The sequence below is a fragment of the Dermacentor silvarum genome, chromosome 1 (assembly GCF_013339745.2).
Source record: "Dermacentor silvarum isolate Dsil-2018 chromosome 1, BIME_Dsil_1.4, whole genome shotgun sequence".
NCBI classification, from domain to species: domain Eukaryota; kingdom Metazoa; phylum Arthropoda; class Arachnida; order Ixodida; family Ixodidae; genus Dermacentor; species Dermacentor silvarum.
The window spans coordinates 37,440,794-37,467,924 of NC_051154.1; the positions used below are offsets into that span (position 1 = coordinate 37,440,794).

The following is a 27,131-nucleotide window of genomic DNA, read 5'->3' on the forward strand; positions in this document are numbered from 1 at the left end:
TACAGGCCAAATGCAGGGCATTTGTCAGGTGGCCTACATGGAACTTTACAAGGCACGTACAGGAACAGAAAATAAACAAATTACGGAAACTAAGACGGAAAGAAAAGCTATAGCAAATGGTAAGGCGATATAACGGCAGTTCGGGTGGTCTCAAGCAATGACAGACGACAACGAAAAGAAGTTTTTATGGAAAAGCTGACGCTTATCACTCTTTCTTATCTGAGCACGCATCAAGTGCTAAGATGCTTCGCTTGCTTCTTTGTTTCTCGCGGTGCTTTTCGTGTCGCCCGGCTCTCTTGCAGGCAGAATTGCCACATTCTCATTAAACATAATAATTGGGAATTCCTGCCAGTGTTTCCTGCTCACAAGAGAAGCTCTGATTATGTGTCTGCATAACTAGGGGATCATCTCGAAGGCGAGGCTGAGAATTTACAGGGTAGCCAGCTGGTATTTACACTGGCTAACCTCCTTGCCTTTCTTTCCGTTTCTTTCTCTCTCTCTCTACATTACGGCATGTCTCTGGACAAGGAAAGGCACCTGTACTGTGTGTAGTTGTAGACAAATTTAAATTGAGCTCCTCTCATCCTTCCGCATTGGCGTCTTCTGGTTCCTGCTGGCATTCAGTATCATTGAGCTACGCCAGGCTTCCCTAAACAAATTGAAGGAACGGCTCCGCTTCAAAGTCGAGGCACTTTTTTACATCTAGCAGGACATCATCTTTGTCTTTGCTGAAGTAACTATCAAGAATAAGCTGCTTCTCGAAGTGTCGCGAACATATTTTGTCCATTGCTTTAAGTGCTCGCTTATCTTCAGGAATTTTTTTACGCCACTGGTGCAGTAGTTGAAGATCAGATGGCGCCGCGAAGAGCGAAAACTTCTCGCGTCCTTTGCCATAGCCAGATTTACAGCCGGGAACAAAACACTGTTCTGTTGCTCAGTCTCTTCACGCACAAGTATCAAGATACCTTGTTCCGTCAGGCATGAATAAACATACTGCAGACATGGTAAACAAAGCGAGGAAGACGAAAATTTCGCACCTTCGCTTCCGCACAGACGTAGAGTGAAAAACAAGTACTTCTGTTGTGTCTTTTTGTACAGCATCATTTATCGTCTGTTTCCTCTAAAGACATCTAAAAATGTTTCGTATGCGTGCATAAAAGTGCTACCGCGTGTTTATTTGCGCTTTTATTATTTGTGCGCATATATTTTTTTTGTTTGATTGCTGTCAAATTGAGACGGCCGAGGGTCCACGTTTGTAGCAGACGACACGCTCTACGGGTGCCGCACTGCCGGTTCTGCGCCGCCGTCGCCGCCGGTCTCCGCCACTCAGCGCATGCGCACATGGAAGCAAGCTGTTGAGTGTTTTCCACGCGCCTCGACAGATGGCGCTACGCGATGTATAATACACGGTTTGTCCCGAGCGAATGCGTTGCGTGGTGGCGGAGTCGGCGCTCCTGTTTATCTTACTCCGTGGTCCCAACTTGTTTTTTTTTTCCAGTCATAGCCATGACGACCAGAACGGAAACAATGTAGCAAGCTCCTACTTGCTAATGCACAAACTCTGTCATCTGCTCTTTGCAAATCAGTTTGACGGACATTAGTACCACGAAGTATCACATGCTCCCTCATAACGATAATTTGTTACATGAAAATGCAAAGAATTTTAAAATGATCAAAAGCGCTTAATGCAATTTTAAGGAAATGATATTTCATGTTGAGTGAAACTCTGGCAGTCACTCTTCATTTTATTATTTTATTTTTTGTTTAAAGTACCCTCAGGGTCACATGGCATTAAAGAGGGGAGTGGCTACAAAGTAGTAGAGTAAAACAAACAAGTGCAGTGAGTTCTTATAACATAATGATTCTCCTGATTTTACAATGTTAGCTAATGTTTTGCAAAAAAGTTTGTTGTCTGTGATGGCTACGATACTTGGTGGTTCCATTTCTGAGATGTACGAAGCATGAAAGAAAGACTTCGTGTTACATGAATCAATTCCAACCTTACTGCGACGATCGACGCAGTTTGAAATGCACTGAGGCCGCAGTATGAAGTCGTCATGAAGTGTGATGTGATAGAAAATTTTATGAAATAGCAAAAGATGGCCGACCTTGCGGCGATTAGCTAGTGGAATGAGTGCTAAGCATGGAGTAAAATAAGACAGGAGCGCCGACTTCACTCGTCTGGAAGGGACACATTCTGAAACGCCGGTTCCTGCTCCACAGCGTGTTCGCCAGATGGCGCTATGAATGAGGAAAAACTCTGGAGTGGAGAGGCTGGCCCAACAAACCGAAGGAGCAAAGGCGCGGGTGAGCTAAGCCTAAAAAACATAACAAGCTTGGGACTCTCTCGCGGCACCTGCTTGCCTATCCGTTTTGTCACCTGCTCCGCGCACGCCCTGAGGCCTGTAGCGCGCATAGCTCTTGCGGTTCACGAGTGACGTTAGCAGGAGAAAGAAGTCATGTATCATTTTATTTAATTTATTTTATACAGGCCAAATGCAGGACATTTGTCTGGTGACCTACATGGAACTTTACAAGGCACAGGAACAGAAAATAAACAAATTACGAAAACTAAGATGTAAAGAAAAACTATAGCAAATGGTAAGGTGATATAATGGCAGTTCGGGTGGTCTCAAGGAATGACAAACGACAGCGAAAAGAAGCTTTTATGCAAAAGCTGACGTTTATAACTCCTTTTTTATCTGAGCACGCATCAAGTGCTAAGATGCTTCGCTTGCTTCTTTGTTTCTCACAGTGCTTTTCGTGTCGCCCGGTTCTCTTGCGAGCAGTATCGCCACATCCTCATAAAACATAATTACTGGGAATTCCTGCCAGTGTTTCCTGCTTATTATTTCACAAGAGCAGCTCTGATTATGTATCTGCATAACTGGGGGAATCATCTCGAAGGCAAGGCTGAGAATTTACAGGGTAGCCAGCTGGTATTTACACTGGCTAACCTCCTTGTCTTTCTTTCTCTCTCTCTACATTACGGCATGTCTCTGGACAAGGAAAGGCACCTGCACTGTGTGTAGTTGTAGACAAATTTAAATTGAGCTCCTCCCGTCCTTCCGCATTGGCGTCTTCTGGTTCTTCCTGGCATTCAGCATCATTGAGCTACGCCAGGCTTCCCTAAACAAATTGAAGGAATGGCTCCGCTTCGAAGTCGAGGCACTTTCTTTACATCTAGTAGGGCATCGCCTTTGTCTTTGCTGAAGTAACTATCAAAACTAAGTTGCTTCTCGAAGTGTCGCGCACATATTTTGTCCATTGCTTTAAGCGCTCGCTTACTTTCAGGAATTTTTTGACGCCACTGGTGCAGTAGTTGAAGATCAGATGGCGCCGCGAAGAGCGAAAACTCCTCGCGTCCTCTGCCATACCAAGATTTACAGCCGGGAACAAAACACTGTCCTGTTGCTCACAGTCACTTCACGCATAAGTATCAAAATACCTTGTTCCGTTATGCATGAATAAACATACTGCAGACATGGTAAACAAAGCGAGAAAGACGAAAATTTCGCACTTTTGCTTCCGCGCAGACGATGAGCAGTGAAAAACAGGTACTTCTGTTGTGTCTTTTTGTACGGCATCATTTATCGTCTGTTTCCTCTAGACATGTAAAAATGTCTCGCATACGTGCATAAAAGCGCTACCGCGTGTTTATTTGCGCTTTTATTATTTGTGCGCATATATTTTTTTGTGTTTCATTGCTGTCATATTGAGGCGGACGAGGCCCCACGTTTCTAGCAGATGACAAGCTCTACGCGTGCCGCCCTGCCGGTTCCGCGCTGCCGTCGCCACCGGCCTCCGCCACTCAGCGCATGCGCACATGGAAGCAAGCTGTTGAGCGTTTTCCACGCGCCTCGACAGATGGCGCTACGCGATGACTAATTTAGCGTTACACGGTTTGTACCGAGCGAATGCGTTGCGCGGCAGTGGAGTCGGCGCTCCTGTTTATCTTACTCCATGGTGCTAGGCTAGTTTATATTTGAAGTTATACTCGCGGTACGGTTATAATTAGAAATAATGAAACGAGTAGAGTTATTTTGTACTAGTTCAAGTGAAGTAATAAGATTAACGCAACTGGGATCCTGTATTGCAGATGCATGTTCAAGTTTCGAGCAAATTAGTCTTGTAAAGCTGTAGTTCTAAAGTAGACGGTGCCTTGGAAAAGTTGCGCCATAAGTACCCGAGCATGTGATTAGCGTTGCTAATGACGTATCTATATTAATGATCCAATTTAAGTTATTTGTAATGTGTAAACTGAGATATTTATATGACATGACAAAATCTAAGGGAACGTTAACATGGCAAGTGATAGGATTAGAATTAGATCTGGAAATGCACATTATTTTACGTTTGTTTACTACAAGAGGCTCATATACAGTTTGCATAAAATGAATAACTAGGCTAGCCCTGCACCATAAGAGATATCTAGAAAAGGCAAGCTCACACAACCGGCCAGCCTATTTCACACTTCACAAGCTTAAGAAATCACTAAAAAATTTTCTTTCTCTTCAAACAGTAGATGACAAACCTGAGCACAGTGTGCTGCCCAAAAGATTTTGAAATGTACTCGCAGAATAAGTTCAGCTTAACAATCACCTAATCAACAGTGAACGAGCAAAGGAAACCTCAGCGTGGGAATTTGTCTTCGTTTCGGCCCTCACAAGTATGTGTGCTTGGTGAAACGCTGGCTCCAAGCTGAGGCTTCCCTTGCTCTCCTGTTACTCAACTGAAGTGTTCATCTCCTTGCAACCTCTTTGCTGTGTTTGAATACATATACCGAGATTATTTTTCAACACGAAACCACAAATTCCAATTTCCAAGGATCTGTGAGCATTAATTGGGCTTGCTTATATGTTGATTTAGTGTCCTTGTTTATTCACACAATATTTCCAGAAGTCCTAAGCACTGCTGTCTCCATAACGTTCCTTCGTTTCCCTACAAGTACTCCACTTGTGTCAAAGCCTTTACTGCCGCACCTGAACACTAAATGTGCAGCAGAAGAATATCAAGAGCAGAAAATATGTGATGTAAAATTTAGCAAACCCCCCCTCCTACACTTCGTGCCTCACGACAATGTGTTATGAGAGCAACGCGACATTGCAGCTCGAGCTTAGCTTGCTGACAGTACATTTTTGCCGAGCAATTTTTTATGTTCCTTTCTTTAATCTAGCTGAACTTGTTGAACGCAGAGAATATAAAACGTCAAGCAGCACTATACGCAATACAAGTACGAGGGCAGCTCAGCGTAAATATCACTGTCTGAACCTTCGTTCTCCCTGCTTTACGGCACGTCGAACACGATAAGAAAACTTCGCTTGATTTCAGCTTTGGGTTCCATTAAATAGATGGTTATCTGTGTTTCTATATGTTGTAAACTCAGTAACGGACAACATTAAGTCCACCTGAGCTGTACGAAAATTGTGAGCATGTACTGCCTCATTCACCATTGACAATAAACAATGTAAGCTTACTTGTTTGAAGTGTTTTATTGCCAGTTGAGGCCTCTCGGTGACCTGGCGACATAATAAAGATATCTGTAGTCATGTAAGAGTACAGTACACACGAATACCGCCCCGAAAGCAGTAACAAAATGCCCAAAACTAGCGAGTGAGCAACATGACAAGCCCTACGAACCGCTAACGTATCGGCCATATTGCGCATTACGTAATGATATTAGTTATGATTCTGGCAGCGCAATCTCTCGGTCGCATACTTTAGTTCACAACGCCACCGCTACGCTTATTTCCGTTGCACAGTGGAATGTACAGTTTCCCTTCTCTAAGTTTGTATGGGTGTTCTGTGGTGCGGTTTCTGCTGAGGCTCATGGCTTCAAGGTCAATTGGCAATTCATCGGCGGACGTTATCTACTCCGGAAACGCAGCTAGTACAGTAGAACCCCGCTGATACGTTTTTCACGGGACCGTAAAAAACGAAAAACAATAACACGTAAGAGCCGGGAAACGCAAGAACCGAGAAACAGGAAAAATTGAGGAGTGAGAGTAGTGTTAAACTGCACACAATATTTAAATTCTTACGTGTGAAAAAAGTCTTAGTTTCGCCCGAAAGCCGAAGCATCGATTGCGATTGCAAAGTAGTGGGCAGCTATACAAAGTAAGGATAGTAGTTTTATCGTCCATATAAACTTGTAAACATTCGCTTATTAACTATATTACCAAGCATAGTGTCAGCGCCAACGTTACTAGATTAGCTTCAGTTTGCAAGCTCCGCCCGAGCCGTGCGCGCGAATGTGTCCCCTTTCCGTCTCCTCTCGCGGGGTGGCGCTGCCACCTCTCTCGGCCCTAAAACCGCGTTCGCTTGCCTCTGCTGTCAGCGGCCGCCTGCTCCGAGCGTTTGCAACACGTGAATTTGTATTTCCTCCGCGATAAGATTGAAGTACAGATCTCAGGGATGGTGAATAAATTACCTTAACTAGTCCATACCCTCGCATTGCTCTTCGCATTACCGCAGATGTGCACATCTGCGGTAATGCGAAGAGCAATGCGAGGGTATGGACTGACGTGCTATTCAGCTATAATTGCGCTTAGACGTTCAGTTAAACTGCTCAACACAAAAATAGCCAATCTCGTTTGTTATTTCGGTGTCTCTCAGTGAAGTTGTTTATTTGACGACATAGTTTAAGGCCAGCGATGTTGTTTCCCATCTTTGCGTAAGTTACGAGACTCGCATTCATTTCGCGTATTCGTTGCTTGCTCGGGAGTCTGGACGAACGTGTCTGGACGAATGAATGAAAGAGAGCTTGTGTTTTGATTCAACAAAGTAATTGATTATTCTGTAAAATTACAAAAAAATTTTATGCGCCCACTTGGCCATGGATAACGCATTTATCTACAGCAAACGGGCCTTTTTATTTGCCACGGCGGCTTTCTCGCTATTCTCAAGGCGGCGATTCACATCCCTAGCGTAGAAGTGCATCCTGGTAACTATAATAAAATTCAGCACCTGACATGTAAAGGCAGCCTCATGCTCTACGCATCCAAGACGATCGATGTTCTCCATCTCATCAAGCACGTCCCAAAAGATGTCTGATGTAACTTGATCCCCGCTCAAAGAATGTGAAACTGCGCGGTTCACAATTTTCACAAAGTGCAGCATTTTTCTCGAAGGATGTTTCAAACATCCTTCCTTGAAGCTCCTATAAAACACTCACAGAAACAGTAAGTGTCCTAGACACTACAACAGCCTTGTCAACCCTAGGCACAGCATTTTCCATTTTGAGCTTGTACACAACAACACTGGCGTCAACAACTTCAAGAGACCAGCCTTGAATTTTCTGGTTTGTTTTTGCCAAATCCACGAGCTCGCTGTAGAGCGACGCGATAGCTCCACACACAGGGGAGTTACTTCCATCATCGCACAGGCTTGTAACATCACCTTGCGCACCTTAACGGGAGGTGCCCTCCGCACAGCTGGTTGCTTACGTTTCCGCGCCGGTTTCGACAGGTATGAAGGGCAGTTCGGGAACAAACGGGGAACAGCGTCGTCCTTGAGCGCCCAATTGTCGCGCGGAATGATAACAACGTCCCCGTTTATGTTGTGCACGAACTCCTTCACTAAGTCACTGTCCTCGAAATGGAGATCGCACACAACGCAAGAGCTTGTGAGCTGCTTGTCCAGTCGTCGAATCGCACGCTGCCACACTTGAAGACGTGAAGAATCTCTAGGCGCCCGGAAGAAATGCCGCTTCTCGGCAGATCTTTGAGAATCGTAACCGCTTTTGCAGCCGGTTACGAAACAACGCGGCATGTCGGTTGGTCACGATACAACGCCACTTATAACGTCAGACGACTCGAACGTGAAGAACAAAGCACATGAACAAAGCGCACCACCACAGCACCAACAACAACGGTTCGCGCAACGTGCTTCGACGAGCCGCGAAGCCGGGCCGAGCGTGTGACTAGCGCCACCACGCGGCGGGAGACGGAAAGGGGACACGCGCCGCCGCGCAGCTTTCAAACTGAAGCTAATCTAGTAACGTTGGTCAGCGCGCACACGCAAACATGAACACATCACACTCGATGAGCGTAGACACGCGCTGTCTAACGCTGGCGTGAGGAAGCGCCGCAGCAGCAGCGAGCGAAGTGACCTTCATGCTGCTGCCTATCGCTTCAACGCTAACTGAGCGCCGAGAACACACAGTATGCACAAAGCTACTAGCTGCCAACGCACCTACACTGGGCTTCTTCGATTTTCAGACTTCTGGCAGCCCGCTGGCAGCCAGATGGCAGCCAGCTAGTTCCGGTTCTGATAGGAAGTCACGTAGGCTGGGATCCCAAGACAACCTGGAGCTGCCTGAAGTTTGCAAAATCGAACGCCGGGACAGCGCTGGCCGTGGGAGAAATGTAAACATGCCACCAGCATGGCAGCGACCGGCGTGGGCAGCGCGCAGCGGCGTAGTCGGCCCATTTCTGCGTTGCCACCTTGAAAATATATAGTTGAATTAAAGAGTACGATCACTTTTGCGAGATTGTGGGCAGCGCGCGGCGGTGTAGTCGGCCCAATTCTGCGTTGCCACCTTGGAAATATATAGTTGAATTAAAGAATACGATCACTTTTGCGAGATCGCGCGCGACTCTGCACAGGACGCGCACTATGCAGCTCACTTTGCACAGCGCAACAAACGGCGTGCGACGCATCCGATTCCAAGATGTGAAATCGCACCTACGTGATCGCTAAAGCGATCACTCGAGGATGCCTGCGCGTATAGCGATCACGTCGGCCACTGGCGACATTTGACAAGACACGAAATAGCAGGATATCGGGTACGTCTAGTTATATGCATAAAATTTAGTACATGCTTGAATTCGATTTCAGAAAGTTTGTTTGGACTGATGGTGCTCCTCTTAATTCTGCTCCTGTGCTGAAGGAGCTGGGGCTGCGGCTGGCGCGTGAAAATGCACGCTGCCTGTAACCCGCGAAAAGCTTCACACGAAAAATAGTATTGGCCGATCATGAGAGCAATAAAGCTAATGTACGTGTGGTCATTACTCATCTCAACAAGTGCATTTCTTTTAACATCAAAGGCCTATATATAGATAGAACGCATTGGTTTCGAGCTGCCACCCAAGATACGATGGAGAGACGGGGCGAACACGGGTTAGCTGCGATGCCTACACTAACTGCAGAAAAAAGACATATCGCCGCATATACGGGAGCAATGTGAAAACGGATACCACCATAAAAAGACATGAACCAAAAAAGCACCGGAATGTGCAGGAATGAGCGTCTACAACTTCGACAACTTGCGCGGAAGATAACATGAAGATAACATGCAAGCATGATCGAGAGCGCAGCGCACTGTTTACGGCCGAGAAGAAGCATTCACGGGACACAAACAAAAGAAAGCTTCAAATGCTTAGCCGCCTCTCATAATCACAAGAGTGATTAATAAGTAAAATTTTGCAGTCTTCAGTTTTTTTACTCACATTGACTTGCATACTCTAAACAGATAGTAAATTCAAATTCAATGCGGCATCTGGCTTATACTATTCTCTTGGTTCTGGAGTTCAGGTTACAAGAAGAAATAAAGAAAGGACGCTGATCAAAAGGTATTAGTAAGAATTGGATGTACGGAAGCCTTGTTCATAACACGAACTGCTCGAAACGATGGCATTCTGCATATGCAGGCGGGATATTGCCATTGTTGTGATACAGCGTTTTTTTCTGTAGTCTGGATAGCAAGGGATTCGAGATACTCCCTTCAAATCCAATTTCCTTGGCAATGATAGAAGCCTTGTCTCGTCAGTGGCATATTCAGGTTGCCACATGCTCCGCGAGGTCATTGGAAACAATATTGTTTCTTCACTTCTCATTCATTTCGAATTCATCTCTTTGACAGATTTCTTGCTTCAGGCGCTTTCAAAATGACTGCTTTCGCTGATGTAAAGCTGGTCGTGATTCGCGCAGGCTGTTCTGTATACAACGCTTGGAACATATCTTGTGCATCTTCACATCTGCCTGTTCATGCTGCAACTAGTGGGCCGAAACGTGGGACATTGACTTCATAGGGTTTTGGAACAATTGCAATGGCCTTGCTCACTCAAGGGACATAGGCGAGGGTCGTGTGAGCTCGACGGCGCATGGCCGGCAATGTGGCAGGCCTCAACGATATTTCATGCAATGAATGAAAATTTCCGGTTATGTTGACTCGGACGTAATCTGTGCAAGTCATTGTCAGAAATCTGGTCGCCAGGATTAAAGCAAAAATCTTACAGCGATCCCGGCAAAGTTGCTCTAATCAGGACGTTCAGGGCAATGGCGTACCGGGTGGGGAGGGGCGGGCTGAGCGGGCTTCCCCCCCCCCCCTTTTTTTTTAAGGCCGGCGCCCTGCCCCCTTTTGTGCCTGGCACGTCGCCTATTAACAACGGCGCATATCCTTCGAACGTGCGGCTATTATGGGCATTCGCGTCTCAATGCTTGTCCGACGCCTGGGAGCTTAAAAAGAACGAAGCACCGCAGTCAAGACGATCACGGTGCTTCAGCTCCCCTACCACCCCCGCAAAAAAATATCCGGGCTACGCACCTCGCCCAAAGTACGCCGCGAACATTCTGAGTGCGGTTACCCCGGAAGTGTTTCATTCGTTGCGTAGAACATCGTTCAGGTTGGCCAGTGACCTCGCTTGGCCGCGCGTCCTTGAGTTGACGCTGCCATTCAACATGTCCCTAACAGGAGGCCTTGCCACGTGTTCTGAAAACCTATGATGCACGGCGCATATATGTTCCTGCCTTTACGTTGCATCATGAACTGGTACATGTGAAGGACACGGTGTAGAATTGTTTTTCGGTGCAAACTGCTACTACGTTTAAATCAACAAAGGATGCAATTTCGAAATAGCGCTCGAAGCAGCATGTGTATGATGTGAAGATGAAAAATGTTGCTTGCGACGTGCTTCCGGAGGATGTGGCAGCCTCCAACCATGGCAATGGCCTTCTTGGACAAGGCTGTCGTTATCACCAAGAATCCGGATTTCATGGTAGTATCTCGGGGGCTTGCTACCGAGGCTACAGATAAGGCCAAATCTCAGCGATGGCATTATTGCATCTGCATACGGAAGATGCGTAGGTGGGATTTCTAACAGTTACTGTTTGCAAACAAGGCTGCGGTATAAATGAGTGGGAGCTCTTAACAGTCATATGCAATAAAATCTTTTTATAGCGAAGTTGAAGGGGGAGCCAAAATTATGTAATTATATTCATTACTGCCGTTCACTGCAATATAGACGCAATGTCGCGCACAAATTAGAGCTTGCATAGTAGAAGACTGCTTTTCGGCCAGGAGAACCACTACATGACCACGTGCTCGCTGAACTTCTAATAAAACAACAAAGGAAACTTCGGCGTTCTTAACACACCACTTCTTAGCATCCGACACGATTGCCTTTACGATAGCTGCCTTCTGTTTCAATGTGATGATCTTTCGTTACCGCTTTTAGTTGGGTGGTCTCTAGCATCGCAACACCGGCAAAAAGGCGACGTGGATGAATAGGTTGCACGCTGCGACACAATGTTCGTCGTGTTCGAGCAGCACATGGTACACACAGGGAGGCGTGGCCTCTGAAATTGCACGCAATCTCCGAGGCCACGCCTATAGCTGTACTAACTAGCCTGCGTGGTGCCGCAGTGAAACAAATTGCGATGGCTATCTAGAGTCTGCTTATGTGCAACTACGCGTAGTGGTGACAAGGACCAGTGTTCGACGGTGGATTCAACGCAAATACCTAAATGTTTTAAGCATCGACACCGAATGTGTGTTCTAATCTGCGGAAAACAGAAGCGAGCCTGCAAGGGTCGGGCATTTCTTGTTTCGGAGAAAAATCAAGTTTGGTGTATCGGCAGGATAATTTTACTTCATTGAAACGAGGTTATAAAAACATGGATATCTTCGGGGATTTCAGCTGGAATGTTATTTTGTTGTATACAATAATTTGTTATATCCAGTTCCGTTATAACGAAGTTTCACTGTAATATATTTGTTAATCTTTTGTTTTACCTTCTAATTGCAGGTGCCAAATCTGAGGTCAAGCATCATTGGAACACACTGAATTTTCTGCAGGTGCATCAGCCTGTGGAACTGTCTAAGCCAGCTCCCTGAATCGTGACGTGACCAATTTGTGATAACAGAGCGCCACAATGCAAAACTCTACGAGGTGCAGTAGAAACATTTTGCTAATGTAGTGGCGTGGTACTGATTTATTAGAAATTCTTCGAAACCTTTGGCCACTTTAGCGCTTCATTTGTGTTAATAATCATGCTTTATGTTAAGCGTGGCTTTGACATGTGTTTATCGCTTTTGTGGCTTTGCCAATATTTCAGTGATGCTGTGGTGGGTTGTAAGAAATGAGCCATAGGGATTAGTGCTGTCGGTAAAGCCAAGCTTTTTTTCTATATTGTGAGGAATAGGAACATCCTCATTGATTTCTCTATGTAGCAGATAACAGGAAGGCACTCAATTCCTTTATAATTATTCCTATAATGGAAGGGTGCTATGTGTATCTGAATTCTTGTGCGTGCCAAACATCAATGCAAGTTGGTAATAGTATTTCATCTACAAATCTAGATCAGTGTTGACAAGGTAAGTAAAATAGTATTGGGTCATCCCGGACCGTAATGGGCAGTGTATGCCGTTTCTAGCCAGATCACTGAAGCTAAGCAACATTTCGTTGGATAGTTGACATTGGAAGGAGACAGACCATCTGGATTGCAACATGACATAATTTTAGCTTCAAGAGACTACTTAAAATGTAATCTTTGTGCTAGTGCTTCCCCTAGCTGACAAAAATTAGGTGTTGAACTAAAGTTTGGAGAGGTCATGTCCGTTGTACTTTAGTATGTATATATTCACAGTCACCATGTTTTTTGCTTATTTGTTTCTTCACTTTTTTTTCCTCGAAGTGAAGACTTGGTAACTTTGTGGAATACATTCTGTGTTGAAATAACCTATGTCATGTTCAGATTTCACATCCTCTGCACTTTAGACTAAGTTTATTTTCATTGTGACTATCTTTTGTGAATACTATAAATACTATAAAACAAAATTTAAGGCTTAATTAGCTAAATTTCGCGAAATCGCAGAAAAAGAAGTATAAGTTGTCAGTTGACAAACTGCGCATCGACTCAAAAACCTATACTTACAATGTGACGAATCATACTGTCATGCAGTTTAATCAATAGCTCATGCGCAGTGAACGTGCGTACATCTTGAAACAGCCGAAACCAGTCATCATCTCTTCCCCCTTATCAATATCATTCACTAATATTCGAAGTATATTATCTAAGTGTGCTGAAGCCTCGTCTTTCCTCGAAGACAGTGATCCCGATATCATCGCTTTCACTGAAACGTGGCTACACCCAGACATTCTTGATTGCAAAGTTCTTTCAGGCTCCAGCTCATTTAACATATACAGGCGCAATCACATTCATAGGCGAGGGGGAGGCGTTCTGCTTGGCATTAAGAAATCGCTAACATCATTTGCTATCAATACAGATTCTGATCTGGAAATCATATGGACGGCCTGCATTACATCTTCCCCAAAATTATTGATAGGCAACTGTTACCGAGCACCGAACTCCGATCACTCCTTCTCAGACAAGCTGCGTGAAAGCATTGCGAGAGCACTTGAGCTCTTCCACGCAGATATCACTTATCTGTTCGGTGACTTCAATTTTCCGCAGATTGACTGGACACTGCTATCATCCCCATGTACTGTTTCATCAGGCCTCATTGATCTGACTTTAGATTTTAACCTATTTCAAGTAGTTACCCAACCTACCCGCGGTCCCAATATACTAGACCTCATCTTTACAACAGCTCCTGATACAGTCAGTAACATAACTTACCTAGATGGACTGAGCAACCATAAATTACTTCAAATCACCATTAACATTCCGCTTCCTTTCACTGGTGTAACAAGAAAACAGATTCACGACTATAACCGAGCTAATTACGATTGCATTAATGCCGAACTGCAAGTCTTTTATAATAACATCTTGATACCCCATTTTCATAACAGGTCTGTTGAAAGTAACTGGGTTCTTTTTAGAGACAAGCTCACAGAATTAGTATCCAAGCACGTACCACTTATCACAATATCTAACGATAAAACTAACCCTTGGTTTACGAGAAAACATCAGCATATGAGAAAAAAGAAAAGGTGACTGTACGATGCCGCAAAGCGTGAGTATAAGCCAGATGCATGGGTTAATTATAAAAACTACCTGAAATCATACTGTTCTGCCCTTTGTGAAGCTAAAGATAAGTATTTTTCAGAAGACCTTCCCGCACTACTAAAAAATAATCCTAGTAAATTCTGGAAAACGATAGGTCAACGTAGCCTGGGAAACGATATCTCGATACATAATGCTTACAACACCCCATATTCGGATGCTGACATCCCCATTGCTTTAAACACGTTTTTTTCATCTGTTTTTACCAAAGAAGATAATTCTAGCATCCCTTACGCCAATGATTTTGATTACCACTACATGGCACCTGTCGACATTACACTTAATGGCATTGTGCACCTGATCAATAACCTTAAAGTGTCTTCGTCCTCCGGTGTCGACGAAATAAATTCAAAAATACTAAAAAATACCACTTCAGTTTCCAGCGTCATCTTACTTCACATCTTCAGTCATTATCAACAAGTGAACTGCCCACTGATTGGAAAATAGGAAAGGTAGTACCCGTTTTCAAAAGTGGTAATAAACATTCGCACGAAAATTATCGCCTCATCTCACTAACATGCATTTGCTGCAAGATGCTCGAACACATTATCGCATCGCATATCTATGATCACCTAGAATCAAACCATTTCTTCTTCCCAAATCAGCATGGATTTCGAAAAGGCTTCTCCTGTGAGTCACAGTTATTTGAATTCACTACTGACCTTCATTACAACATGAACGATAACTTACAAATAGATTGCATCTTCCTAGACTTTTCTAAAGCATTCGATCGCGTAGCACATTGCCGACTAATATCAAAACTTTCTGCACTTAAATTAGATTCGCTAACCTTGTCATGGGTCCATAACTTTCTAACCGCCGGCAGTTCACCGTTGTCAATAATTACTTCTCTCCTCCTTCCGATGTTACATCCGGGGTGCCGCAAGGTAGCGTCCTTGGTCCTCTACTATTCTTAATCTACATTAATGACCTGCCAAATAACATATCATCCTGTATACGTATATTTGCTGACGACTGCATTGTTTACCGTTTCATAAAAAGTGCTGATGATCACCAATCCCTCCAAAGTGACCTGGATCGCATTAACAACTGGTGTAAAACATGGCTAATGACTCTTAACATTTCAAAATGTAAAATTATCTCATTTACCCGTAAATCAGTTCGTTCGCTCTTTCATTACAACACCAATAACAACACATTGGCTAGAACCACATGGTATAAATACCTAGGCGTTCACCTCACAGAAAATCTTTCCTGGGTCCACCATATAAATACCATTTCTGCTAATGCTTCTAGATCATTGGGGTATCTTTGTCGCAACCTACAATCCACTACTCCTCACGTACGTAAACAGGCCTACCAAACATTTGTCCGACCCCAGTTAGAGTACGCATCATCCATTTGGTCACCTCACCAAAAATATTTAACACAGAAGTTAGAAGCTATTCAGAACAGGGCTTGTCCTTTTATCACGCGGAATTATAACAACTTGTCCAGTGTAACGCAGCTAAAGCTCGAACTTTCACTCCATCCATTAACATTACGTCGTGACATTGCGCTTTTGTCTCTCTTTCATAAATATGTCACTGGCACTCGATCACCGCTAGCACAATTACAACGTTCCTCTCACTTATCGCACCGATTACACAATGACTTCAGCTACACCCGTGTTTACGGCACCACTAATGCTTTTAACTACTCATCACTCCCGCGTGCCATACGACTGTGGAATGATCTTCCAAACAGTATCGCCCTTCAGCGTAATCACGATAAATTTCGCGAGCTTCTCATCAACCATTTCACTGATAATGCTTAGCTGGTCCATTTGCTCCCATGTTTCATGCATCCCCCCCCCCCCCTTTTTTTTTTCAAAGTGATGCTGTTGCATTAGGTTCTGGTTGTTATCCCAGTTAGTACCGGTAAACTGCGTAGTCTTTCACTGCGCTTCATTCGATCTGTCCAACACGCTGTTGAGTTTCTTTTGTGTTTCAAACTTGCCTATTCATGTGACATACATATCACTAGTTTTTTACTTGGACATTTTTTATTGCGATAGCAATTATATGGACACTCCAAAGCAGATTTCTGCCGTCGGCGTCGCCGTCGCCGTTGCCGTTGCCGTCGCCGTCGCCGTGAGGTTCCGTATGACGTCAATGGAGATGAAATCGTCGCCGCGCGCCGCCGAACGCTGTATGTGCGAGTGAAAGGGCGCGAGGGACGCGCGCTTTCACGGGGAGTGAACGCACGGCGGAGAACAAACGCGCGTTCTGTGCCGTGCTCCCTTAAGGGCTGCAGAAGTAGGCGTCTCTTTCCTCCTTTACAATCACCATATATGTAGAGCAAACGCGCCTTCTTCTGACGCACGAAAGGCCGCGGGGGGGGGGGGGGGGGGGGGGGGCAGGGAAGGGAGGCGACGTTTAGCTGCGGCACCAAGTGCCTATTTATATCAGAGGCTCCGGCAGCAGTCACCAACGCTGCACGCATTTTGTGCGAACGCGGGCAAAACGCCGACGGCGTCGACAACAGTGCTGTGTGTTGCCGGTGCTGCTGCATGTCCAAGTTTGTACAGCGGATAAAACTACTATCCTTACTCCGTATAGCTCTCTACTAAGTTGCTATCGCAATTGATGCTTCGCCTTTCGGGTGAAACTGCGACAACTTTTTGCTGTTGTTGTTCATTTTGTTCTGCTTGTTCTTACTGGCTTTGATGTTAACCCAATTGGTTCTTACTTTGTATCGCCCCCCCTTACACAATGCCTCTGCGAGGCCTGTAAGGTACTTGTAATAATAAATAAATAAATAAATAAATAAATAAATAAATATGAGCGACTAGAAAAGGCCATGCCTTAGTTTACCAGTAGATGCTTAAAGCATTTAAAAACGTTTTCAACGCATCAAGACGTCCAGCAGAACGTTTTGTGGCCGTTTTCAATACGTTCCCAAGATGTCTTGCAAGACGTCTTCTAACCGTCTTTAAGACATCTTGTAAAACATTTGATATCCCAAATTTTGCGGTGCATTAGACGGTCTTGGAGACGGCTACAAGACGTTTTAAGACGTCACAAAATCGTGGTAAGATGTCTTGAAGAACGTTTTAATACCTTGCCAGAACGTCTCCAAGACGTCTTGTAAACGTTTAAAATGGTTTTCAAGATGTCTTGTTTATCTTGTCAAAACGTCTTGAAGACGGCTTATAGACCAATGTGTGTTCAGTGGGTATGGTGTTCAGTATGAGCGGCAACAAACGAGCCAAGGCTGGAGCACTCTCTTCGTCAACCTGGTGGTGCTAACATGCGACGGTTTAGAGAAAAAAAGGGGAGAGGGTTTCGCCATTTCAGCAATGTGCATATTCCCTTGCTTTCTGTCGTATGCTTTTTTCGTGGAGCAATAATAAACTGCCAGAGGCACATTAGGTCACATCTGCCTATCGCAATTGTAACCTACTACCTTTCTGATCTTTTGCAAAAATCTGAGAATAGTTGCGAGGCTAGGGCAGTGGAGCACCATGATGAAGTACGCCGCACTAAGGGCTAAGGGTGCTGCGGAGCTCGACAGGCAAGTGTATTATTGCATCGCAAGGAAAGCAGATGATGGAAGTACAAGGTTATGTGCATTAGTGGAATGGCAAAACCCTTTCAAAAAATTTTTTTTTTCCAAGAGCATCGTTTTCACATTGATCACCCATCAGAAAGTGGTCAAACCCATAACTTGATAATACAATAAATTCAGGAGCTTCAGGAGTAAAACCACAATATGATTATGAGGCACGCTGAAGTGTGGGGACTCTGGATTAAATTTGACCACTTGGAGTTCTTTGATGTACACCTAAATTTAGGTACAGGAGTGATTTTGCTTTCCCCCCATCGAAATGTGGCCAGCCACAGCTGGGATCAAGCCTGCAACATCAAGTTTAGCAGCACAGCACCATAGCTACTGAGCTACCAAGTCAGGTCCACAATAATAATCATTGTTTCAGAGTACAACACCCTTTCATTAGCATGCAGCGCATATAATGTTTATGTTGACATTGCAACACACATTAAGCATTACTGAAAGCATATTAGTATTGAGAATGATGAAACTTGATGTTGTGAAACAATACCATACCTCATAGCTGTAACATGCTCTAAGTGTCTATCCAGAAAATAACTGTAAGTCATTGGAGCTTGTGTTAATTTAATTGCATGGTTCTTGATTTTCACATGAAAATCAGATCAGACAAAAGCAAACAGGGATTTTACTGTAAGTGCATTTATGTCAAAGCTGAAGGTCTGTTAAAAAAAAAAAAGAGAGACAGCTGAGGAATGTTTCATTTCCTTACTATTTCAAAAATGCTTTCTTTATTATCTTGCAGCTAAGCTGAGCTTGACAATGCATGAGTCATGTCATCCTTGAAAGTGTCATACATAGCTGCAAACAATACTAGCAGAAATTATTTACATGCATTAAACCCAAACGACTGGGAATGAAGACTTGCAGGTTTTTTTTTTTTTTTTTCATAATTTCATTTCGTACAGAAATTCTGGAATGCATTGAGGACATAGGCTCAAGAGATAGCCATGTCTTTAGAGGAATGCACTACTGAAAAAATGGGTCTCCCCAATTGTTTATAGGACAAGATTGTAATTTGCAGACGATTAAAAAAAAAAAAAAATCTTTGGCCCTCAGAAAAATTGCTAAGTCATGCTTTTGTTCATGTTAGGACACAAGGCACACTGACGGCAATATAGTAGTAGCCTGCATGCATTAAATGCAAGGGGGAACTTTATGGTCAGAAATATTTTCAGTAAATATTCTGTGAGCTTCTAAGAGGACCAAGTCACATTTTATGAATGTATTCGGTTGAAATTTAACTTAGTACAACTCCCAAATGCCTGTATAACACTAGCTGCATCCAGGCATCACAACTGATAAGTAACCAGCAATCGCCACGGCTTCCTCCATTGCAATATCAACAGCAGTAATGCACTGTAGCATAGAGGAGTCAAACAAAAGCACTCATCAAAATCTTTTTATACTTTGTTATCTGCTTAAAGGGGACATGGTGACACCAGAATTTCTAGCTTGAATGATGCATTGCATGTTAAACTGCATGCGCCCCTTAGCAAGCTAACAAAATTTGAGCACCTTCAGTGCAGTAGAAAATTTGCATTTGAATTCTTTTTTTACATCCAGTTAAACCATACAGCAGACTGGCAACCCTAACAGGAGCCAAAATGAAGCGCATTCTGTGTGAGTCTATAGGTTGTGTCCAAATCACACCCCCAGCAACAGCTTCCTCAAAGTAATAGAACTCAATGCTTTTGTGTAATGCAAGTGCCGGAAACATGGAGTTTCATATGATTACTAGAGGGAACTGCGGTGCTAGTGCCTAGGGGAGCTGCAAGCAGGGCAGTTCGGCCAGCATCGGAATGATGGTTAATACATGGATTGGCCTAAACTGATCATTTTCAAGAAAGTACTGCGTTATAAAATAATTAAACAAACATTATTAAGATTGTACGATGGCAGGATTTGAACACAGGACCTCAAGCACAGAAGCCCGATATTGAAACCATTACACCACAGATGCATGGACAAGTGGAACCACTGCAATTAGCAGCGATATTACATTCTGCATTTAAAGAAGGTATAGATTGCTTTGAAATTTAGGCCGATGAATTCAGATAAAGCATAATAAATGAAGTCGCAAGAACATCTGAGGCACAAGCCCGAAGATGAGGCAAATCCAAGTATTAACCATCATTCCCACGGTGGCTGAACGATCGCAGCGCCACAGTTCCCCCTGGTAATTGTTGTAGGGAACTCTATGGTCAGAAGCAATTGAAAGAGCCGGAAACACGTCATGGTCCACGTGTTTTGGACACCACCTATGTGCACAGTATATGCGTGGTTTTGTTTTTGCATGTACATCTCGGTGGCTAGCCCGAGATCCGCTAGGCATTTTCTGGTTTGTGCTATTTTTATCGTACGCGTGAAGAATTGCAGGCACAATGCACTGTCTTAAAGAATCCAGGAGCTGCTACTCATTTCCAGGGGAAGACGTTGCGCACAGTGGTCTTTGCTGGAGCACTCGCACAGTGGTGGGCATGCACCATATCAGCAAAATGCATTGTTTTGGAATGTTTCCGAGCAAAGAACACAATGGTGGCCTTGCACTTCTTGACATCACACAAGCCATGCCAAAATGGCAGTAAATGTTGGTGAGAGGTTTAGAGGCAGCAATCTCAAGTTGAAATTTTGGGTTGAAATGTGTGCAGATAGACCAGTTTTTTTGTGTGTGTGTTTAACCATATTAGCCATTCTGCTTTCAGTTACGATGATAAATAAGAATAGTTGAACAACTGCACCATGGCCCCTTTAACATCTGTACTTTAGAGCAATGTTAGGTCCACTCACCCGCTTGTCACCAGCCACAAGTGGTGGCATCTCCACCCGAGCTTGCAGTGACTTCAACTTGCGCACAAGTTCCACCATGTTCAAGCCTTCTACTCTGTCAACAGCCTCTCCATTCTGCAGCAATTGTGGATTTGCATGAGAAGCAACCATGAGCCTGAATCGTCTTCGCATTATAACGCCTTGGACATGTACACCTTACCATTTTCATTTCTCCACTTTGTCAATGCATACTTTGAATAGACTAAATGCAAAACCTTTAAGGCAGCTTTCCTGCAATGCAAAATTTCATGTACAGTGTAGAACGCTTATAACGTAAGTCGCCGGAGTCGCGAATATCCGCACTATAAGCGGCACCGCACTATAACCAAAACAACTATTTTATTGCGATAATGTACACTCCAGGCGCATTTCTGCCGTCGCTGTCACCGTGTTCTAGGTTCCATATTCGCTTACTAAATAAATTAACAAGCACGGTGTCACGCGCGCACTAGCAAACATGAACCCATCTCGCTCGTTGACCGCAGAAACAAACTGTCAAAGCGCTCGAGTGACGAAGCGTGGCGAGCGAATTGACCTTCGTGCTATCATGCCTCTCGTGCAGATTGCTTTCTAGATAGGGCCAAGCCGATCGCATCGCCGAAGTGGATCGTTGTAGATTACGTCCTGCTTCGGTCCACTGAAACCGTTCCGCATTGCTTTGCTGGCGAAAACCCCCTCCTTCTGTTTGTGCCAGTCCGGAACGCCCGTGATGCGGCCCGATTTCCGTCAGTCTCCGTACACATGATCACTTTCCTTTTAAATGTGGCATCATGATGAACTCGGTACTTCATGCTGATAAAGCAGACGCAGAGAACGTGAAGACAGACGGTAGACTATTGCTTAAGCACGTGTACTGCAGCACATGGAGGAAGCTACGGTAGCTAGGCTCGACGCGCGTGTGAGGCGGCCATTTGAAATGCCGACGGCTACAGTGCAGTCCACGTATAACGATACCACATATAACGATATATTGGTTATAACGATGAGTCGACCGAAGAGTATTTCTGCATTAGGGCTATGAGAAAAAAAAAACATATATAACAATATATTATTCATCGCATCTCGGATATAACGATCGAAATCTTGCTTCTGGGCAGTGTTTTTCATGCAGAATAGTCACGAAATTTGCGTTCCTAAGTTGCCTGTTCCTAAGACGGGGCGAAAGTTTGCCTACGCGAGTTCGTATTTGCCGCCATTACCGCATAGCGCATCCCGCCCGCGCATCGATTGCGAACGAAAACCACAGAGAGCATCGCAAGTTGGCACATTGTGCACAAGATGGCGCCAGCTGCTTCGCGTCCGCGGCGGTCGCGCGAGGGTTCAGAGGAGAGGAGAGGGGGGGAAGAAAGTGATAAGTGAGCGGCGCCTGCGCGACCTACGCTGCCTTTACAATCTCCCGCGATCCTGTATCTCGCGAGTTCACCAAATGGCCACAGAGGGCAAAAAAATGCTGCTAACAAAACAAGCATAGTACATCCCCTCGAAAATATGCCTAAGTGAGTTCAGTAGCTCCCGCTACAGGCGCCGTAATAAGCGCAATTTTAACCTACGAACTTTCTCCCGCGCTCATTGGAGCGTTTTTATTACGTGACAAAGAGTACAAAATTATTCTTCTTAATTAGAGATTGTACTATTGAGTATTAACTCTGTTCCTTTTTTGCCATTATAAACGCAAAATAACGTTCATCATTCATCGATCTCCCACGTGACTTCTGGCCTGGATTTAAAATTTTTACCGGTATTTTTCGCGTACACGGCAAGCACGGATTCATTGGTTCGTACACTTATGCTGGTTGCTTATTTTGTGCTAAAACCAGTTTATCGCGCTTCGACACCTCGCATTATTTAACTTGGGGTGAAGTGACGGGTTTGCGAGAAATGCAAGCCCGAAAGCTAGGTTTCGGTCGTGAGCCATGCGGAACAAGTCTGCATCGAAACGGGAGCCGGATTCTGCTGCAACTGAGGACGGCAATACCGGTAAGTCGTTTAACATCGCTGCTTCTTGAATCGTTATGTAATATTCGTCTCGTTAACTTACAGGCGGAGACAAGTTAACGAACTATAATAGATCCTGCATTACATATGGGCAGTCAGGACCCTCCGTTGCTGTTTCCGAAATAATGTTTAGTTGCGCGGCCGTCGTTATGCAAACACAATGACGAAAAAAAGACAGCGATATGGAACGCCCGTCACATTTTTCATCTCGTTGTATCCGTTGGCCGTAGGCGACTGAGTAGCCTTATCAATATATACATATACATATATATATATATATGTATATATGTGTGTGTGTGTGTTTTCGATTCCACTGGCAACTTCGTTCGTCCACAAAACCGGATAACCCTTTGGTAAATTGAAGTGAAAGTACTGAATTTAATGTATTAAACAGTTGCACGCATGATCATTTACCCATATTTCGTACTTGTTGGTTCCAAGTGTTCTTGCTGTTCCGTCTGATTTACCTTGGGGCATTTATTTTTTCAGTAATGAAGGGGTGCATCACGTTCGTGCAGAAACGGAATGCAGAAGTTCTAATAGCTTCATGTTTGTCTTGCATTTGCTTGTGGAACCAGCAGCGTGATAACTTCTGGTGTATAAATGAGCACACGATTTCCCTCATTTGTGATCCTAATAATACTTAAGCTGTTGACACGCATTGTAGTTAGGCAGGTAGCAATATTCATTTAATTAACATGTTGCTTATGCACCCTATAACAAAGTGTACAGTTCCATGTGTTCTGCAGTCTAAAACCACTACAATATATATGTCACACCTTCTTGCATTTCATATTGCAAAATTGTGCTTTTTCAATTTCTGATGCAACCAAAATTTCTGTTCCAGACATACAGTAAAGAGGATGGCACCAGTGTAAAGCAACACACTCCATACACCAAAGACAAGCTACTTCCTACTACAACAAGGCCATTGTGTGGACTTTGGCTGTTACTAGTACAAGGTAAACAACACCAAGTTCAGAAATAAATATGCTTGATATATACTGTATTGGCTCACTAGTCTTGAGATACATTTCATTTGTTTGTAGCAGATGATATAAATGTCTTTCCACATTTACGGTTCAGCATAATTGGTTCTAACATAAAAGAAAGCACTACATGAGTTTGGCTAATCTGTGCTGTATCTCATGTGTTACTGTTCTGCCCCAACAGAATCTGCACCAAGCACACCATGGTCCTCATCACAGGAGCCCCCATCTACCCTGACAGGAAGGGGCTGGAGCCGAATTTACAAGGATTTTACACCACAAACAAAGAAGCGAATGCAGCGTATTTGGATGAGATATCAAGTCTATGGAGGCCTGTCAAAACTGAAAAGAGCCTCAGCCATCATTCCACCAGCACGGATATTAACCGAGTCATCCAGGTACCTCAACAAAGACTTTCTAGAAATTCTTCATGTTGAGATGCACCTGCAACCATTGAACAAGCACGGACGATGCTGGCCAAAAGAGTTCCATCAGTTTGCCCTTCCTTAATCAGCTTCCTGGTCATTTCAAATTCCATTTGTGCCGAGTATACATTTTTTTCTATAAATGCAAGCTTTTTCATTCCCCACTCTTGCTAGGGATAATTCTTCTTCCTCATCCTAACATGAAGGTCTACCGATTCTGTGCTCATACTTAATACCATTCACTGTCTAGTAGCATACCATATCTGTAGCAATATTTCTTAGTGTATGCTGCCCATGTGCAATTCCTCTCCAGAAATAGCTGATGCAGCATCGGCATGCGTCTTGCATTAACCGTTGCACCGTGTGCTATGTAGCATTTGACTTTTCTTAATGTTTTTGGCGTTCAGTGCTTGCAGAGCCGAGTGGCTTCTTTCATGAACACAAGCTTTCTGATTGCCATATTTAATTCCTAGTTTCATTCAGCATTGCTCTTCTTGCTCAATAGCCTGGGTGTAGCCCTGCTTGTCTAGCCTTGCCTGGGTGTAGCCTTGCCTTGTTCGATAACCTTCAGTGTACCTTGTGCTACACTGAAGTGATTGACTACAGAGTCTGGTTTCGCTGCTGTCCCACTTGGTCGTGGTCGCCGTGTTACGTTTCTCGGATGTGGGGACCTGGTAAGTTGCATTGGGAAGCAGTCTCTCAAGGTAAGCACCTGCTCCTGCAGTCCGCACAGCAACATAGACTCCCAATTTACACGCACCGTGATTGGTGCTCCCCGTTCTGTCCTTTCCTGCTGTAGCAATGTGCAAATTTTGCTCGTGGCCTTCGTCAGCTGCAATTTGGCATGAACATAGGCCAGCATACGTGCTTACATGATCTGAGGCGTATGAAGTTGATAGCCAATATAGGTGGAATGGCCCGCAAAAGTGGCTGCCGAAGGTGATGCCCACAAAACCGACTTGTCCATAATGAGACGAATTGGGGCACCAAGTGTGAGCCATACATTAGCGGCCCTCCAAAGAAAAGAAACATGCAGGCTGGAAAGGAGTTAATGCTAAAATGCTGGGTAGTCCAGTTGCTGTGTTGACTGGGGCAGTAGATGCCTGCGTCACCTGATTGCTTCGCAATGCAAGTTGCTAATATTCAATGGTGACTGTCGGTGCAAATAGGTGGAACACGCCGCCCAATCTGTTTGCGCTGCTTGTTGTCGCTCATTGCCAGACCACCATGTGTGTTGGAGGCAAGCACTATGCCTGTAGTCGGACAGCTGAATGTGCCGTAAGCGACCCATGTACGTGAATGCTCACTGTTGCCATATGGATCTTCAACAATGTATAATGTATTGTGTGGACCTTATGCGGTCATTGATTGCAGTCTCATTTCACTGTTATCTGACTTGGTTATGGTTGCCATGTTACGTTTCTCGGACGAGGCGGCCTGGTCAGCTGCATTGGGAAGCAGTCTCTCGTGGCAAGCATTCGCTCCTGCAGTCCGCACAATAACATAGACTCCCAATTTACATGCTTCGTGATTGGTGCTCCCCGTTTTGTCCTTTCCTGCTGCAGCCATGAGCAAATTATGCATGTGGCCTTCCTCGGCCACGATTTGGCGTGACCATCATTTAGAAGAGTATAGATGTAGGCCAGTTGGTGATTCATGATTTGGGAAGTTACCACAAATAACACACGAGACAAAGAAAGAGACAACACGAAGTGGTACTGACAACTGTTTATTTAATAAAGCGAACGCTAAGCTTATATAGATCAGACACACGTGTGCACCCAAAAAACAACGAGAAAACCAATAACACAGAGCGACCTTCAAGAGGGGTGCGATACAAATGCTAAGATACACGCTGATAGACTAGTGAGGCACCTAACACGTGTGTATCACGTGGAAAGAAACAGAAGTTCTTTCTGGGTAACAGCAGATTATCAGCAGAAAAAATGGCCTGCTGAAAAGAGAGGTTGTAGAGGCAATAGCCATGCGACACTTTAAGGATGGTGATTGTGTTCATTTTCAGTCAGTTGCTGTTACCCAGAAGGAACTTTTTTTATTTTTCTACGTGATACACACGTGTTAGGTGCCTCGGTAGTCTACAAGTGTTTATCTTAGCATTTGTATCGCAACCCTGTTGAAAGTCGCTCTGTGTTTTTATTGGATTTCTCGTTGCTTTTCGGGTGCACACCTGTGTCTGATCTATATAAGTTCGGCGTTCGTTTCATTAAATAAACGGTTGTCAGTACAGCTTCGTGTTATCTCTTTCTTCGTCTCGTGTGTTTTTTGCGGCAATTCTAGACCAGCATACATGCTTACATGGTCCGATGTGTGTGAAGTTGAAAGGCCCGCAAAAAGGCTGCCGAAGGTGATGCCCACGAAACTGACCATGTCCATATTGAAAGATAGAGGGGCACCAAGTGTGACCTACACATTCGCGGCCCCCGAAATAACAAAAAAAGAAAGGTGCAGGTTCGAACGGACGTAACGTTAAATTTCCGGGTAGTCCATATCGCTGTGTTGGCTGCGGCAGCAGATGCCGGCGTCACCCGATTGCTTCGCAATGCAAGTTGCTCATGTTCAACGGCGACTGTCGGTGCAAACAGGTGGGACACTGTCCAACCTGCTTGCACTGCTGGTTGTCGCTTGTTACCAGACCGCCATGTGCGACGACAAAAGTGAGCCGTTTACGTGCTCGCATTAATGATTCCAGCGTATCTCGACATGCAATTTTTATTTCTGCTTTTGTACGAGAAGGTGCACTGCTTGTCTTCTGCCAATAAAGTCGCACATTCCGTTCACTCACTTGTGGCTTTAAAAAGGCTCATTCACGCCGGCGACTTGAGGAGGTCGCGCGACCATTTGCGACTAGCAAACAAAAAGCTACCGAAGGCGACTGATGTTCACACCGGCAAGCCCGGCTGAGCGCAACCTGCAAGTCGCAATCCCGGACATTCTCGTTCTTCAGCGAGAATTCTAGGGATCTACGCAGTTAAGCCCAAACCGCATTCACGCAATTTTGTGCGCGACGGCGACGAGCGACGGCTTCGAGCGACGAAACGGGCCGTCGCGCGAACAG

General features: G+C 44.5%; 1 protein-coding gene across 3 annotated transcripts in view; it reads right to left on the reverse strand.

Annotated features, from left to right (window-relative positions):
- LOC119460582 (glutaredoxin-3) overlaps nucleotides 1-27,131 on the reverse strand; it is a 71,143-nt gene that overhangs the window by 39,051 nt on the left and 4,961 nt on the right. For 2 of the 3 annotated variants that reach the window (XM_049666738.1, XM_049666735.1), the window contains exons 5-6: nucleotides 20,608-20,721; nucleotides 5,478-5,519 (exon numbers count right to left, since the gene is read on the reverse strand). In XM_049666738.1, coding sequence (XP_049522695.1) covers nucleotides 5,478-5,519; nucleotides 20,608-20,721 — 156 coding nt within the window. The remainder of the gene's footprint in view (nucleotides 1-5,477; nucleotides 5,520-20,607; nucleotides 20,722-27,131) is intronic. The other variant, XM_049666740.1, reaches the window with a different exon arrangement.